This window comes from Eptesicus fuscus, chromosome 1 (assembly GCF_027574615.1).
Source record: "Eptesicus fuscus isolate TK198812 chromosome 1, DD_ASM_mEF_20220401, whole genome shotgun sequence".
Lineage (NCBI taxonomy): Eukaryota > Metazoa > Chordata > Mammalia > Chiroptera > Vespertilionidae > Eptesicus > Eptesicus fuscus.
In genome coordinates this window covers 71302507-71317478 of record NC_072473.1, presented here as the reverse complement: position 1 = coordinate 71317478, position 14972 = coordinate 71302507, and the positions used below count along the sequence as shown (strand labels likewise).

Here is a 14972-nt window from a genome sequence, read left to right as displayed (position 1 = left end):
TGATGGAGCCAAAAGGAGAAACAGTGAAGTCCACAAATTAGTTGGGGCCTTCAACACCCCCTCTCTGCAAGTGATAGAATTACTAGAAAGAAAATCAGCATATAGGAGATCTGAATAAGTCAATAAAATAACAGGATCTATGTGACAAATAGAACACTCTATACAACAGCCCCAGAGTACAATATTTTTCAAGTATCTCTGTAACATTCACCAAGACAGGCCATCTTCTATGCCATCAAACAAACCTCCACAAGTTCAAAAATAACTGAAATGACACAGGGTATGTTCTCTGACCATAGCGGGATCAAATTAGAAATCCATAGCAGAAAGAGAAAAGAAGAATCCCTGGAGATTTGGAAATGGTAGTTGAAACATCATTCCAGTTTGTCATTCAGACCCTTGTTACAGAAGAGCTGAGATTGGAAGAGCTGTCTCCTGAACTCAAAGGCATTTCAGACTGGGCAAAGAGAAAGCTCACTCTGGATATTTCAAGTAGAGTTTTGTTGGGGGCAAGGCAGGATGGAGGAAGACAGTTTAGGAGGCTGCTACCTCTGCTCCATCTGACATTAAAACTTGTACTACACTGGCAAAGGAAGCACAGCTTGCTGAGTGTTAGTGGAATCAGTGTGGTGGGTGATTGGGTTTGGGAAGCATGAGAGAGGGTGCTTTCCATGTATTGGAGGGGTTGTCAGAGAACTCTGAGAGAGGCAAGATTCATATGCCTTCCTGATGTATGGCTGGCATCTAGTCTAACCCATGGACACACCTCTATTCTTTATAAATTTTGCACCATATTTAAAAGGTTCACACAGTTACCTCTTTCTCCTCCTCTTTCCTCCCCTCCTCCTCCTGCTATTGCTCCTCCTTCCTCATCCTGAACTATTTCTCCCCTGATAGCACCATCTGTCAGTAAGGCTCTCCTATCTGGACAGGCAGAGGATTTTCCTTTCTGGGGTTTGTGGGATTGATCTCTTAGGACAGGTAGCACTTTGTTGCCATGTCATAGTGTTATCCTAAGATGTGGAACATGGTAATTGGATACAGACATGTCTCTAAACTTGTATTTTTGTTCCTTGTTTCAGAAGATGATGATAGTGATAGCTCACCTCAAGGAACAGAGAAAGATTGGGATTCTTTGCGAGGTAATTTTGGCAACAGGACCTGTCGTTATCAACATGGTGGATATGAGCTTCAGCCTCCACACGTCCTGAAGGATGATGGATACATGGAGAAGAGGGGAGTCCAGAGGTACCCAGTCAGACAGTAAGTAACTGGGCAGCCTGGTTTGCATGTAGCATCCCATGGAGCTGTGCAACTATTTCACTGTCCATGGTTTTCCTTTTCTTTTCTCATTGGAAAACTGAAGAATGTTAGAAGTGAAATCATGATTGAGCAATCCTAATTGTAGTCCTGGTGTCAGAGATGAAGGATGTATAGAAGACTTAGCATTCATGGCCACGCTTTTTCTTTCCACTTCTCCCCGCACCCCCTGCAGTGCTCCCTATGCCGTCCAACGCAACAAAAGAGAAATGAAATTGCATAATGAAGGCTGTATTGATATTACTGTGTGGAGAGGTGGAAAACCTCTGGAAAGAGAAATGGAGAACACACAGGATGAAATCACAGGGAGATGGTTCAAGATCACAGTGAGTGTCCTGGCAAGTTCTGTGCTAAATGGGGTATCCTGGAACCTTATAAAAGGAAGACCACATTAAACACCTTACACGGATCACTTGGAGGAGAGATTTTGAATGAAGAAAAACAGGTTTTAGGAAATCCACATTTAGAACAAAGATAAGAAATCATGTCCAGGGTCTCTTCTTTAGAAGCCCTTTAAAGCTGAGTAGAAGAAAAGAAATAAATAAATAAACCTGAGTAGAAGGTTGGGAAAGAACACTGTGTTAGGTCTGTTCTCTAGGCTTAGTTCCATGTTGTTTCTCCTGTCTTTGTGCCTTCTTTTGACCCTTAGATTCCCTATGGAACAAAGTATGACAAGACATGGCTAATGGATTCCATCCAGAGCCATTGCAGTGTCCCCTTCACTCCAGTGGAGGTAAGAGAGGACAGTGAAGCCACATGAGGGGCATAGGAAATGGGGAGAGACCTGGCTCACCTGGGGTCCATGGCCTCTGATACTATTGCTATTGTTTCAATTCCTGTAGTTTCACTACGTGAAAAACAGGGCCCAGTTCTTTGTCCAGGATGCTCGTGCTGCCTATGCATTGAAGGATGTCAGCTACAAGATTTGTGATGAGGAAAACTGGAAGGTGTGTGTCGAGGTCATTATCTGTACTGAGTCTTGGGGCAAGAGGACATGCAGAGCTGGTCACCTTCTGTAGGACTAGAGTTCCTGGTGCTAACCCCGCCTCTTCTTTCTGCAGATAGCTATCTTTGTCAATACTTCTGCTGTACCCTTCTCTGTGCGGGATAAGCTGGCGCCAGAAGAAATGGAACAGCTAAAGGTAATGCAAACTCAAGGCATATGTGTGCCCACATTCAGAACCACCTGTTCCTCCTCCAGCCCCGATTTCCTTGTCCACACCACAGCCTCAGAGCTATCTCTCCATCTCCCTCTGCAGCTAGCCATGAGAAAACGATATGATATCTCTCAGAAAGCTCTTGACCTCCGGAGTTTCCTCTATGACCCAGGTACTGCTGGCAGCAATAATTTTAGAGCAGATGAGGACAGAGATTTCTGCCTGGGAGGGAGGCTTAAAGATGGTAATGAAGGAGGGGTTGGTGCTGCTCTTGGACCCTTATTAGCTTTGTGATTCCCCGCTCTCACATTCTTGAAGGATTTGCACACCTTGATATTGATATAATCCTGAACCGGAGAAACTGCATGGCTGCCACCCTGCAGATCATTGAAAAGGATTTCCCTGAGGTGAGGCCTTAGACCCAGTGCTGGTGTTACAGTAGGGGGTGGAACAGATGGGACAGTGGGCAGATTTGTCTCCAAGGTCCTAGATGGTAAGCATCACTCTAACTCTTCTTCCCCAAAGCTGTTGTCTCTGAACTTGCGCAACAACAGACTGTACCAACTGGATGGCCTGTCTGATATTACACAGATGGTACCCACAGTCAAAATCCTGAACCTTTCCAAAAATGAGGTGAGAAGAGGGACAGATCAAAGTTGGGTTGATATGGGTGGTAGTGTTCATCAGAGTGATGACAGGAAGTAAGTGAAGGTACCTGTGGGGAAGGGAGTGGGCTGTGGGTTCAGGAGCTGGTATGTCCCTTTTTCCTTGGACTATTTTTCAGTTTCCCCCCATATTTCTCAGCTTAACTCTACCTGGGAGTTGTGCAAAATCAAAGGCCTGAAACTTGAAGAGCTGTGGCTGGAAGGGAACCCTTTGTGTGACAACTTCGAAAGCCAGTTTACCTATGTCAGGTCAGTGTGAGCCCCTCTCATCATTCCTGGGGTCCTTTGACTCCTGGGAGCATGAACTACCCCTGACAGTGCCATGTCACTGATGGTGGCAGCCCTGGTCCTCTGGAAAGACTAAAGGCCCCACCTTCTCTTCTCTATGTCCCTCACCTCTGCTAAGAGGTCTCTTCCCCTTCCTCTGACATGCTCACCTGTTCTCATGGTCTGCGATCTGGTTCCTGATTTTGCATCTAGTTTTCTCCAGGATGCCCACCAAAATGAGCTCTAGGATGCAGGGCTCCACCACAACCCAGGACTAGGAGTATTGAGCCTTGAGGCAGAGACTGCTGATCTGGTCTGATAAACTTCTTCCACCCCAGATTCATGCTGAGATAGTCTTTCCTGTTTCTGATATGATACAAAGTATCCCTAACCTATTCTGGGAGGCACCTTCTTTCCCTTGCACATAAAGGTTCTCCCTCAAATCCCAGGTCAACGTGGGGACTTTCCCACCCCATGCCAAGGTCCCAGGCCACATTCATTTCTTCAGTGTAATACCAGGGATGGGCCATATTTGGTAAAATCCAGAGTTCCCTAGTAAAGGGTCCAGAAGTGAGCCACTAGCAATGAGCAGAGGACCTTTTGAGGCAGCAGTGGAAGGCAGACAGCAGAGGGGTTTGAGGAGACAGAAGGAGAGTCCTCTCAGGGTCACTGGTCCTCCCTACAGACATCACACCTGCCCGGTCCTTCAGAGGAGCCCTGGGTAGCCTGACATGGGTAGGATTCCTCAGAAAAGAAACCAACTAAGACAGACAAAGATGCACAGGGGCCATGAAGAGAGAAGGTGGTTTTTATATGAGTGGGCCACAGATCCCCAAGGTTAAGCTGAGCTGCAGCCTGGCCCTTTACTCCTTCTGGGAAGGTCTCCTGATCCTGTGGGTGGTGTGTTTCCCATGCCCAGTTCACATTGAGCTCCCACAGGTGACAAAGGCTCAACGAACATTCTAACAGGCTAACAGACACATGCTTTCCATTCCTGCTTGGAGACCCAGGGCCAGCCAGGGGCAGAAGAAGGAAAGGGCTGCTACAGGGGAGCCATGCCCCTTTTCTCTTTTCTTCTTCTCTGACCCACCCCCACTGCCAGGGCAGAGCTTCTTTCCCTTCCCTTTACTTTTTCTTTTTCCTTGTCCTTTGTCTCTACACTTCGATGTCTTCCCAATCTCCTATTTTCACTCTCTTTCTGTCTTCATCCTTCCCCCTTCCACTCCCTGTCTCCTAATCCCTCCCTCCATCACCCCCTTGCCCTAGGGTCCTGGGCCATCCCTGGGGCATGTCCTGTTCATGGCAGGATGCTGGATCCCCAGTGAGGTGGCAGAGCCCTAGGCCACCACCGCATTCCCTCTTCTCTCTGGAGCCATCAGTGGTGGCCTGGAAGAAGGAAAGGGAGGCAGGGAGGGAGAAGGAGCTCTGGAGTCTGGGATCCAAATGCTGAGGGTTGTGGCACTGAGGAAGGAGGCAGGGCCTTCTAGGCAGGAGTTAACCAGGAGGATGGAGAGGGAGGGAGGGATGGAGGGAAAAGGTGAGGGAGCAGGAAGGAAGGGAGGTAATATGAATGTGAAGGTGTGGAGAGAGGTGAGGAGACTGTGTTTCAGAGATTCCATATGGCAGATGGTCAGTGCTCAGCAGGGAAGTGGACCCAGAAGCCTTGAAATGTGAGGCTGAGGCGGGCAAAGGGGATTCTGGGTGGGCAGAACACCCGTCTCTGTTCATTACATCAGTGTTTTAAGTAAATGGAAGCATTGCAACCCAAACTATCAACCACTTCTTTCTTTTTGCATTTGGACAGCGCCATCAGGAAATACTTCCCCAAGTTGTTACGCTTGGTAAGTGCCTACATTCATCATCTCTTACTTACATTGACAACCTCCACACCTGCCCTCAAGCCCTTTGTGTCTTGCTTAGATTACATGTTTGCATCAGAGCCTTCTCCATTGTGGGGAACATGGATCTCTAAAAAAAGACATGAAATGATCTCTGCAAAAATGTACCCACACACAGAGAGGGAAGGAGAGACAGAGAAAGACGAAGCAATCTGGGGAGGGAATACAGAGGGAGGGAAAGAGAGAGAGAAACAGACACACACCCACACACACGCGCGCACACACACACACACACTCACACTCACACTCACACTCACAAATTACATAAAATAGTAGCGACTTCCAGGACCTCATGATGCAGATGTACACTGGAATCTTGCCCATGGAATTTCCAGGGAACTATTACTACAGACCTCTGACCTTCACCATTTCCTTGGCACATCCTTTCCGCTAATCATCCAAGACCACCTTCCTGGTCCTCATTGCTAACTTATCTTCTCTTCTCCAGGATGGCCAGGATTTGCCCCCACCAATTACCACTGACATTGACAGACCCTACTTGGTAAAGCCCTTAATAAAGGTGAGGAAAAACAACACTTGGGCTATTGTAAGAGAGGCTTTATCAGCCACATGATCTCAAATGTCTTTGATTCCAGGAAAGCTATAAAGGATTAGATGATATGAAGACTCAAGTCCTGCAATTCCTGCAACAGTAAGAACCCCTGAAAGTTTTAAAGTCCCTTTTGAGATCCAGTCCATAGAGGTACACTGTCTTCATTGTCCCCTCACAGATATTACTTGATCTATGACTCTGGAGACAGACAGAGTCTCCTCGGTGCTTATCACGATGATGCCTGCTTCTCTTTGACCATTCCCTTCATCCAAGACAACCCAGCCACGTGAGTATCACAGTTCAGACTCTCATTTGAGGCGTGTTGTCTCCCTAGCAGAAATCTGCCACCTCATGGAAACACCCTCACTGTCTGGACCTCCACATCCTGTTTTGTGTTTTCTCCTAGAAGCAGCTTGTTTGAGTACTTCAAGGATAACAGGAATATGAAGAACCTCCAGGACCCCAGTGCGTGTGGGATGGGGAGGATTGGGCAGGGAAAGGGGGCATGAAGGGTCAGTCATAGGCCCCAGAATGTGGCAACCCTGAACTTTTCTGTCCTTCCCCTTCAGACCTGCGTTTTCAGCTGCTGAAACGTACAAAACGTGACATTGTGAGCTCTCTCTGTGTGTTTCCCAAAACTCAGCATGACCTCAACTCCTTTGTGGTGGATATGTGGTTGCAGTCGGTGAGCACCCTTTTCCTCCCTCCTGTAGGCCCAGAAAGATGCAGGTGGCAGGAGGTGTTGGTAGAGACTGATCACCTATGCCCTTACTTTGTAGGAAAGGATGCTCTGCTTCTGTGTCAATGGGGTGTTCAAGGAAGGTGAGTGTGTGTAGAGACCCCTCCCCAGGTCCCCCACTGCTCCCTCCTCCAGGCTGGGCTACCTCTCAGAACTCTCACAGCTTCCTTGATTCCTTCATTATTCCCTCCATGTTCTCCTGCCTCCAGACTGCCCCCAAACCAGCCTGGTCTGACCTGCATCCATGCCTATCAGCCCTGCACAGCTGGGGTGATGAGTACACAAATGTGGGGTTTGATGGCTATCATCCCAGATCCTGTCTGTGCAAAATAGGTCCATTACCTAACTTCTCATTTTCCTCATTTGCAAAATGGGGATAACAAAATACACCTCTTGGGTGGCTTCCAAAAATGAATCAAATGAACTAGTGAAGTGGTTGTCCCAGGGCCCAGCACATTGTAGGTTCCTTCTCAGTAGAAGCAGATTTCTACTAATGTTGCCCTCCCAATTCCCCGCACCCTGACTCCCAGAGAATAGTTGTCTCCTTGGGCATGAGTATGCAGTCCCACCCTGACTTGGGAATGCTGAGTGAGTGTGACTCCAAGGGGGTATTGTTGTTTGTTGTTGTTGAAGTGGAAGGAAGGTCTCAGGGTTCTGTGCGTGCCTTCACCCGGACCTTCATCACTATCCCTGCCAGCGATTCCAGGTGAGTGTTATGCTCTGGGTGGGAACATACAGCCCAACCTGGGCTCAGGGCTGTGGGAATGTGGCAGTGCCTGTTCTCAGGGTTTTCTCAGTGTTGCGGGAAGCCAGCAGGTTGATCCAAGGAACAGTCCTGCATAGGGGTTAAGAGCGTGGGCTCTGGAGTTAGAACACTGAAAGTGTTTCAGGTTTCTTTCAGGTTCTCTTCATGGCGCCAACACTCACTAGATTTGTCCCTGAGTGAAATCACATGACCCTCTCTGTGACCTATGTCTTCCTCTGAAAATGGGATTAACTGTCCTCTCCCTTGGGCTGTTTCACTGAGTAAATGCAATGGGGCTAGGGGTACAAATCTAGTGAAGCTGGTAGGCAATCTCTCCAAGGGTTGGGATGTGGGAAGGGAAGAGGAATCTGGGGAGCAGATAACAGGTGGGTATGGGAGGAATCTGGTTGCTGAGTGGCAGTGGAAGCAGGATAATTGTTGAGGGTGTGGGGTTGTCCATTCATCAGTTGTCTGAGGTATCATTTTTCCCCAGTATGTTCATTGTGAATGATGAGCTGTTTGTGAGGGATGCCAACCTGAATGAGGCTCAGAGGGCAATCTCCATCCCAGTGCCCACACCTTCCTGCAGCACTGTGCCCACCTTCTCCCAGGAGCAGAAGGAAATGGTGCAGGTTTTCTCCATCCAGTCTGGCATGAAACCGCAGTGGTCTCAAAAGTGAGTATTGGGTGTTCTCAAAGGTAAGAGGTACTTCGGGCAGTATGGGGCTGAATAATGGAAACACATAGGCAATTTGGAAAAAGAAGCATTTGATATTTTGCTTCCAAAAATAGTAGGCCCATGACGAAAGTATCCTAATTTTATGGTGATATGTAAAGAGTTTTAAAAATAGTGTAATGCTCAGATGACATGATCTTGTATATGGAAAATCCTAAGGAATCCACCAAGAAACTATTAGAATAAACAAACAGGTTTTGCACAGTTTCACAGCACAAGATCAATATACAAAAATCATTTGTGTTTCTATTTCTACAATGAACTATTTTAAAATGAAATAAGAAAATAATTTCATTTATAATAGAATAAAAATAAGACTAAAATAAGACTAAAGCAGTGAAAAACTTATGCTTTAAAATCTTCAGAATATTTTTGGAATGAATTAAGTAAGACAAAAAAAATGAAACGACATGCCATGTTTATGATTTGCAAGACTTAGTGTTGTTAAGATGGTAATACTATTCAAACTGGTCCACAGATCTAACACCATTCCTATCAAAATTTTAACTGGCTCCTTTCAAGAAATTGATATGGTTATCATAAAATTCACATGGAAATGCAGCGGACTTAGAATACTAACAACAATAGTAAAAGGGAAGAATAACATTGGAGGTGTCATAATTCTTAATCTCCAGAATTTCAAAGCTTACTATAAAGTTGTTATAATCAAGACACACTGCTACTAACATTTGGTTATACATATAGTCAATGCAATAGAACTGAGAGTCCAGAAATAAACCGTGACATTTATAGTCAATTGATTTTCAATTAGATGCCAATTTTTTTGAGAAAAAAAATAGTATTTTCAACAAATTGAGCTGGGACACCTGTATATATCTACACTCAAAAAAATGAATTTTGACCCTTACCAAACACCATGTACAAATATTACTCATAATTGATCAAAGACCTAATGTAAGGTCTATAGATATGAAAACTCTTAGGATAAAACATAGGTGTATAACTTCATGACCTTGAATTAGGCAATGGTTTCTTATATATGACACCTAATGTACAAGCAACCAAAGAAACAAACAAATTGCACTTCATCAAAATTAAAATTTGTTGTGCATTCAAAGGACACTATCAAGAAAGTGAAACTACAACCCACATAATGGGAGAACATATTTGCAGATCTCATATCTGATAAGATATACTTTCCAGAATATCTGAAACCACTAACGAGACAACCCAATTTGAAAATGGGGAAATGATTTAAATCAAAATTTCTCTAAAGATGACATACAAATGACCAACAAGCACATGAAAATATGCTCATCATCATTAGTCATTAGGGAAATTCAAGTCAAACAAGGAGGAGATACCACTTCATACACATTAAGATGGCTTTTGAGCCCTAACCCGGTTTGGCTCAGTGGATAGAGCGTCAGCCTGTAGACTAAAGGGTCCCAGGTTCAATTCCGGTCAAGGGCATGTACCTTGGTTGCAGGCACATCCCCAATGGGGGGTGTGCAAGAGGCAGCTGATTGATGTTTCTCTCTCATTGATGTTTCTAACTCTCTAACCCTCTCCCTTCCTCTATGTAAAAAATCAATAAAATATATATATATTTTTTAAAAAAAGATGGCTTTTGAGTGAAATGGAACGTAAGTGTAGATGAGGAAGTGAAGATATTAGAATTTTCATATGTTACTGGTACAAATATAGAGTGCAACATTCACTGTGGAAAACTTTTTGGAAGTTCCTCAAAATGCATATGAACAGGTAATCTCACTCCTAAGTAAATAATAAGAACAATGAAAACATAGATTCATGCAAAAGATTGTACAGGAAGGTTTATAACAGCATTCCTCCTAACAACCAAAGAGTGGAAACAACCCAGATGTCTTTTAGCTCATGAATAAATGAAGAAATCTGGTATATCCATATAGTAGAATATTATTCAGTCATAAAAAGAACACAATTTTTATATGCATCATGCCATAGACAAACCTAGAAGACATTACACTAAGTGAAAGAAGCCAGTCACAAAAGGTCACATATGTGTGATTTTGTTTACATGAAATGTCCAATACAGTCAAATCCATAGATACTGAAAATAGATTTGTGATTTCCAGGGTCTAGGGCAGGGGCAGGGAACCTTTTTTCTGCCAAGGGCCATTTGGATATTTATAACATCATTCATGGACCATACAAGATTATCAACTTAAAAATTAGCCTGCTGTATTTGGTCAAACATTTAATTAACTAACTCCTAATGCCTTGGCAGGGCCAGACCAAATGATTTCTCAGGCCTTATACAGCCCTCTGACTGGACATTCCCCACCCCTGGTCTAGGGAAAGGGGTGGAATAGAAAGTGATCTCTTATGCTTAAGGAGTTTCCTTGTGAGGTAATGAAAATATTTTGGAATTAAATACTTGTGATGGTTGCACATTCTTGTTATATACTAAAAAGTACTGCATTGTACACTTTAAAATGGTGAATGCCATAAAACACCATTGAAAACATATTTTCTAAATTTTCATTTGTTATTTTATTTTTTAAAAATATTTTTATTGATTTCAGAGAGGAAGGCAGAGGGAGAGATAGAAACATCAATGAGGAGAGAGAATCACTGATTAGCTGCCTCCTGCATGCCCCCCACTGGGGATCGAGCCTCAGCCCGGGCATGTGCCCTTGACTGGAATCGAATCTGGGACCCTTCAGCCCACAGGCTGATGCTCTATCCACTGAGCAAAACTGGCTAGGGCTTGTTATTTTCTTGAACATCTTTCTTTATCAATATACTGTATATTAAGCTCACTTCATCTTTTGAACATCTCTGTTTTTCATTCTAGTGGGAATGAATGCTAGTGACAGACGTTTTGGTTTTCACTAGGTCTTTCTTCCTCATTACACATAGTGCTCATTCTGGTACATGTATCCCAGCATAGATTTACTGGCATAGGTTTAGTGGTGGCATTGCATGGTCGGTGTGTCTGTACTGTGGTACTGATGGAGATCACTCGATCTTCTCCCACTCCAGGTGCCTTCAGGACAATGAGTGGGACTACATCAAAGCTGCTCAGGTCTTCGCTACGCTCAAGGTGAGGTCTGGGTATCAAGTGGGTTAAAGATAGATGTTTCTGGGCCTTGGGGGAGGCCAAGAAGGTGGAGGTTGGTGCCCTGGACTAAAACTCAGGGAGCTGGCTCTTCTGACACCCTGACTCCTCCTCTCCAGACCCAGGGCAAGATCCCAGAGGAGGCCTTCGAACAAATCCCTTAAAAAGTTACCCAATCAGATAGCTGACACTGGGTGCTTGTAGGTGTGCTCTTGGATGTCATCTTTGTCTTCATCCACATCATTTCTCTTTTCTGCTGCCTAAGGCCATACCCGTGACTGGGGCTGGAGGCCTGGCTGACCAAGAAGCCAAAGTTACCTAACCACCTGAACTGCCATTTGTTCTGTTTATTCTTCCCATTCATGATCACTGTGGTTGTATTGTTTTTTTTTTCTTCATAATAAAGAGTGGTGTTACACATTGTATGTTATGTGTCTTGGATCTCTCTTCCTGTACCCAACCATGAGCAATGGGTCCAGGACTGAAAGGCCCTTCCCTCTCCATCCCCAGCTCCCCCATTCACTCTGGCAGTCTCTAGCAGACACATCAGGCTTGACTACATAGGCAGTTTGTCAATAGATTCTAATGAGAATGGACACATAGTGCTTCCAGAGATTGGCCTTTGGAGACAGTATGAATCAGTGAGATGCTCTATCTGGAGGTCTGCAGAAGCAGGCTTGGGACCTTGTACAAAGGGGCTGTGGAAGGAAGGAAGAGGGGACTCATATGTTTTACTTCTTCTAAATAATCTGAATGTTTTCAAAGACCATACTGTGAACAAGTTTACAATTTGTACACGGGTGATTGGTAAATGGGCCTTTTCACACCTCTCACCATGCTTATGTTTATCTTTTCATCTGTCCACTGTAAAGCCCCCCCCCCCCCGCCTTTCAGCACCTGAGAGTGAGGGAGAGTCAGCCAGTTTTCCCACTTCATTTCTCAGATAGCTGACACTGGGTGCTCTGTGTCCATGTGCTTGAGGGGTTCAGCCCTTTGTTTTCATTTCCAAACAAATAACAATAACATGGAATCTCAGATTATGGTCAGTCCTGTGGGACTTTTATCTGTCTGACTTATTTTGCTTAGCATGTTATTCTTGGGATCCATTCTTATTGTCACAAATGACGGCATTATCTGTTCTTATGGCTGAGTAGTATTCCATTGTATATATGTATCACATCTTCTTTATCCAGTCATCTATCGAAGGACACTTTTTTTTCCCATGTCTTGGCCACCATGAATAATGGTGCAATGAGCAAAGGGGTGCATATATCTTTGCAAACAAATGTTTTCAAATATTTCCAGTAAATACCCAGAAGAGGGGTTGCTAGATCATATGGTAACTCTATTCTTAATTTTTTGAGAAACATCCATACTGTTTTCCATAGTGGCTGTACTAGTTTATATTCTCATCAGCAGTGAATTATGGTTCCTATTTTTCCACAACCTCTTCTTAACAAATTTAAGAAGATTGAAATCATACCAAGCATATTATTTAAGCACATTGCTTTGAAAGTATAAATCAACTGCAAAAAGGAAGTGGAAAGAAACACAAATATGTGAAGATTAAACAACATGCTACTAAAAAACATCTGGGTCAAAGAAGAAATAAAAGAATAGATCAAGAGATATATAGAGATAAATGAGAATGACAATAGAACATGTCAAAAATGTTGGGATACAACAAAAGCAGTAATAAGAGGAAAGTTTATATTATTACTGGCATATCTCAAGGTACAAAAAAATCCTAAGTAAACAACTTAACATTAATTCTTAAAGAACTAGAAAAAAGAAAAACAAAATCAGCCCTAAGTCAGCCGAAGAAAAATAATAAAAATTAGAGCAGAATTAAGTGAAACAGAGAACAAAAAGGCTATACAAAATAATGCAACAGAGAGCTGGTTCTTAGAAAAAAATAATAAAATTGACAAACCGCTTGTTAGACTCAATAAAGAAAAAAGAGAAAATATTCAAATAAAACCAGAAATAAAAAAGAAGTTACCACAGACCCCAGAGAAATACAAAGGATCACAGAAGAATACTATGAAAGACCATATGCCACCAAATTCAATAACCTAGAAGAAATGGGTAAGTTCTGAAAAATATATAACCTTCCTAGACTGAATCACAAAGAACTGCAAAATCTGAGGATTAAAGATGGCGACCGGCAGGAAGGTAGGGAGAGAGAGAGTGTGAGTGAGGAACCCATAGAGAAGAGTGTAGACGTGTGTGGTGTGTGTGTGTATAAGCTAGGGTCAGTTAGATTCTGCACGTCTTCCAAGGGGCTGCCTAACCGGGCAGTCCTAGACGGCGGAGCCCCGCGCACAAAGCAGACACTTCTCAGCGGCTGGTGCGGACACGGAGACCACGCCATCTTGAGAAACAGAGCTGCCTGAGACTCGGATCCTGGCTTCTGACACAAACCAGGACCCTGCAGCCACTGGGGACAGAGAACTGCTATCACAACTTCAGACCAACAAACAACAAGAATCCAGACATCCCGGCAGAATTCCGTGAGTCAAAGAGCCTACCCCCTCCCCGCAGGCGCGCAGACAGCGCCATTTTAACTGATAGATCCGCCTCTCGCCCAAGCTGCAGAGCTTTGCGCAGGGACTCGCTCCCCCTCAGGGAATTTGGCACGCGCGCGCACAGGAGAGAATCAGCTCCCTGTTGGGGAAATCTGTCAGTGTGCACAGAGGGCTCCCCTTCGGAGAATTTGGGGGAATTTGGCTTGCGGGTCACAGCTCTCCCTTCAGGGAATCTTAGAGCTTGCACAGAGGGGCTTTCCCTTTGGGGAATTTGGCGCGCATGACAGACTCCGCCCCCCTTCCGGGACTCCGGTAGAGTGCACAGAGCCAGCTCACCTTCAGGAAATCAAGAGTGTGCGCCCAAGCCGGTTTGGCTCAGTAGAGAGAGCACACACAGGTCGCAGCTCCACTTCAGGGAATTTGGCACGCTGGACACAGCTGCCTGGGATCCCTGACTCACAGCGCATTCACACTAAGAGCCAGCGACCCCAATTGTTGGTGCATGCACACATAGGGACCCTGAGTCTCAACGAGAAACCGCACAAGGCAACAGAGACTCTGACACTCGAGTCTTGGTGCAGACACAGGGAAACTCTGACTCCTGGCACATGCTAAGGATCTCATTTTCGGCACATACCAACAGTGTGGTGCAGACAGGGCCCCTGAATCTAAGTGTGCACACGAGACCACACGGAACACTGGGGACACTGACCCTGGGCAAGTCTGGTTCCCACCAACCAAAGGCAGCCACACGTCCTAGTGTCAGAGCACTTCAGTGAAACTCGGGTGGAGTGAAGTCCCCACAGCACACGGCCCAGGTCCACGCAAACAGAAGCTTGAGCTTTCTGGTGATAGCCAGAATGGGGAAACGAAATAACTCACAGAGGAAAGAAAATGTGGAGTCGCCAAGAAAGGAAATCAGTGAAACTGAAGCTTGCAACATGACCAAAAAGGAGTTTAGAGTAATGGTCGTGGAATTTATACATCGGATGGATGAGAAAATAAACAACTTATGCAAGAATCAGGAAGAAATGAAAAGTGATATAGCTACAATCAAAAACACCATGGAAAGTTTCAACAGTAGACTACAAGAAGCAGAGGACCGAATTAGTGAGTTAGAAGATCAGGTACAGAAACAAGCTCAATCTCAACAGCAATTGGAGAAAAAAATTAAAAAGCAGGAGGAAAGCCTAAGGGAGCTTCGGGACAACATGAAACGAAGTAATATGCGTATAATAGGGCTGCCAGAAGGACAAGAAGAGCAGCAGGGATTAGAAAATCTATTTGAAGAAATAATGAC

General features: G+C 44.6%; 1 protein-coding gene across 1 annotated transcript; it reads left to right on the top strand.

The window, feature by feature from the left end:
- Positions 1–359: 359 nt before the first annotated feature.
- Positions 360–11308, top strand: LOC103299724 (nuclear RNA export factor 2). Its single transcript, XM_028132753.2, has 21 exons — positions 360–492; positions 1083–1263; positions 1496–1646; positions 1970–2053; positions 2163–2267; positions 2382–2462; positions 2580–2649; positions 2796–2884; positions 3003–3110; positions 3282–3391; positions 5214–5250; positions 5756–5827; positions 5904–5959; positions 6039–6146; positions 6267–6325; positions 6430–6545; positions 6640–6682; positions 7233–7305; positions 7838–8020; positions 11069–11129; positions 11264–11308. The coding sequence occupies exons 1-21, from the start codon at positions 360–362 to the stop codon at positions 11306–11308; spliced, it is 1965 nt and encodes a 654-aa protein (XP_027988554.2).
- The last annotated feature ends 3664 nt before the right edge of the window (positions 11309–14972 follow it).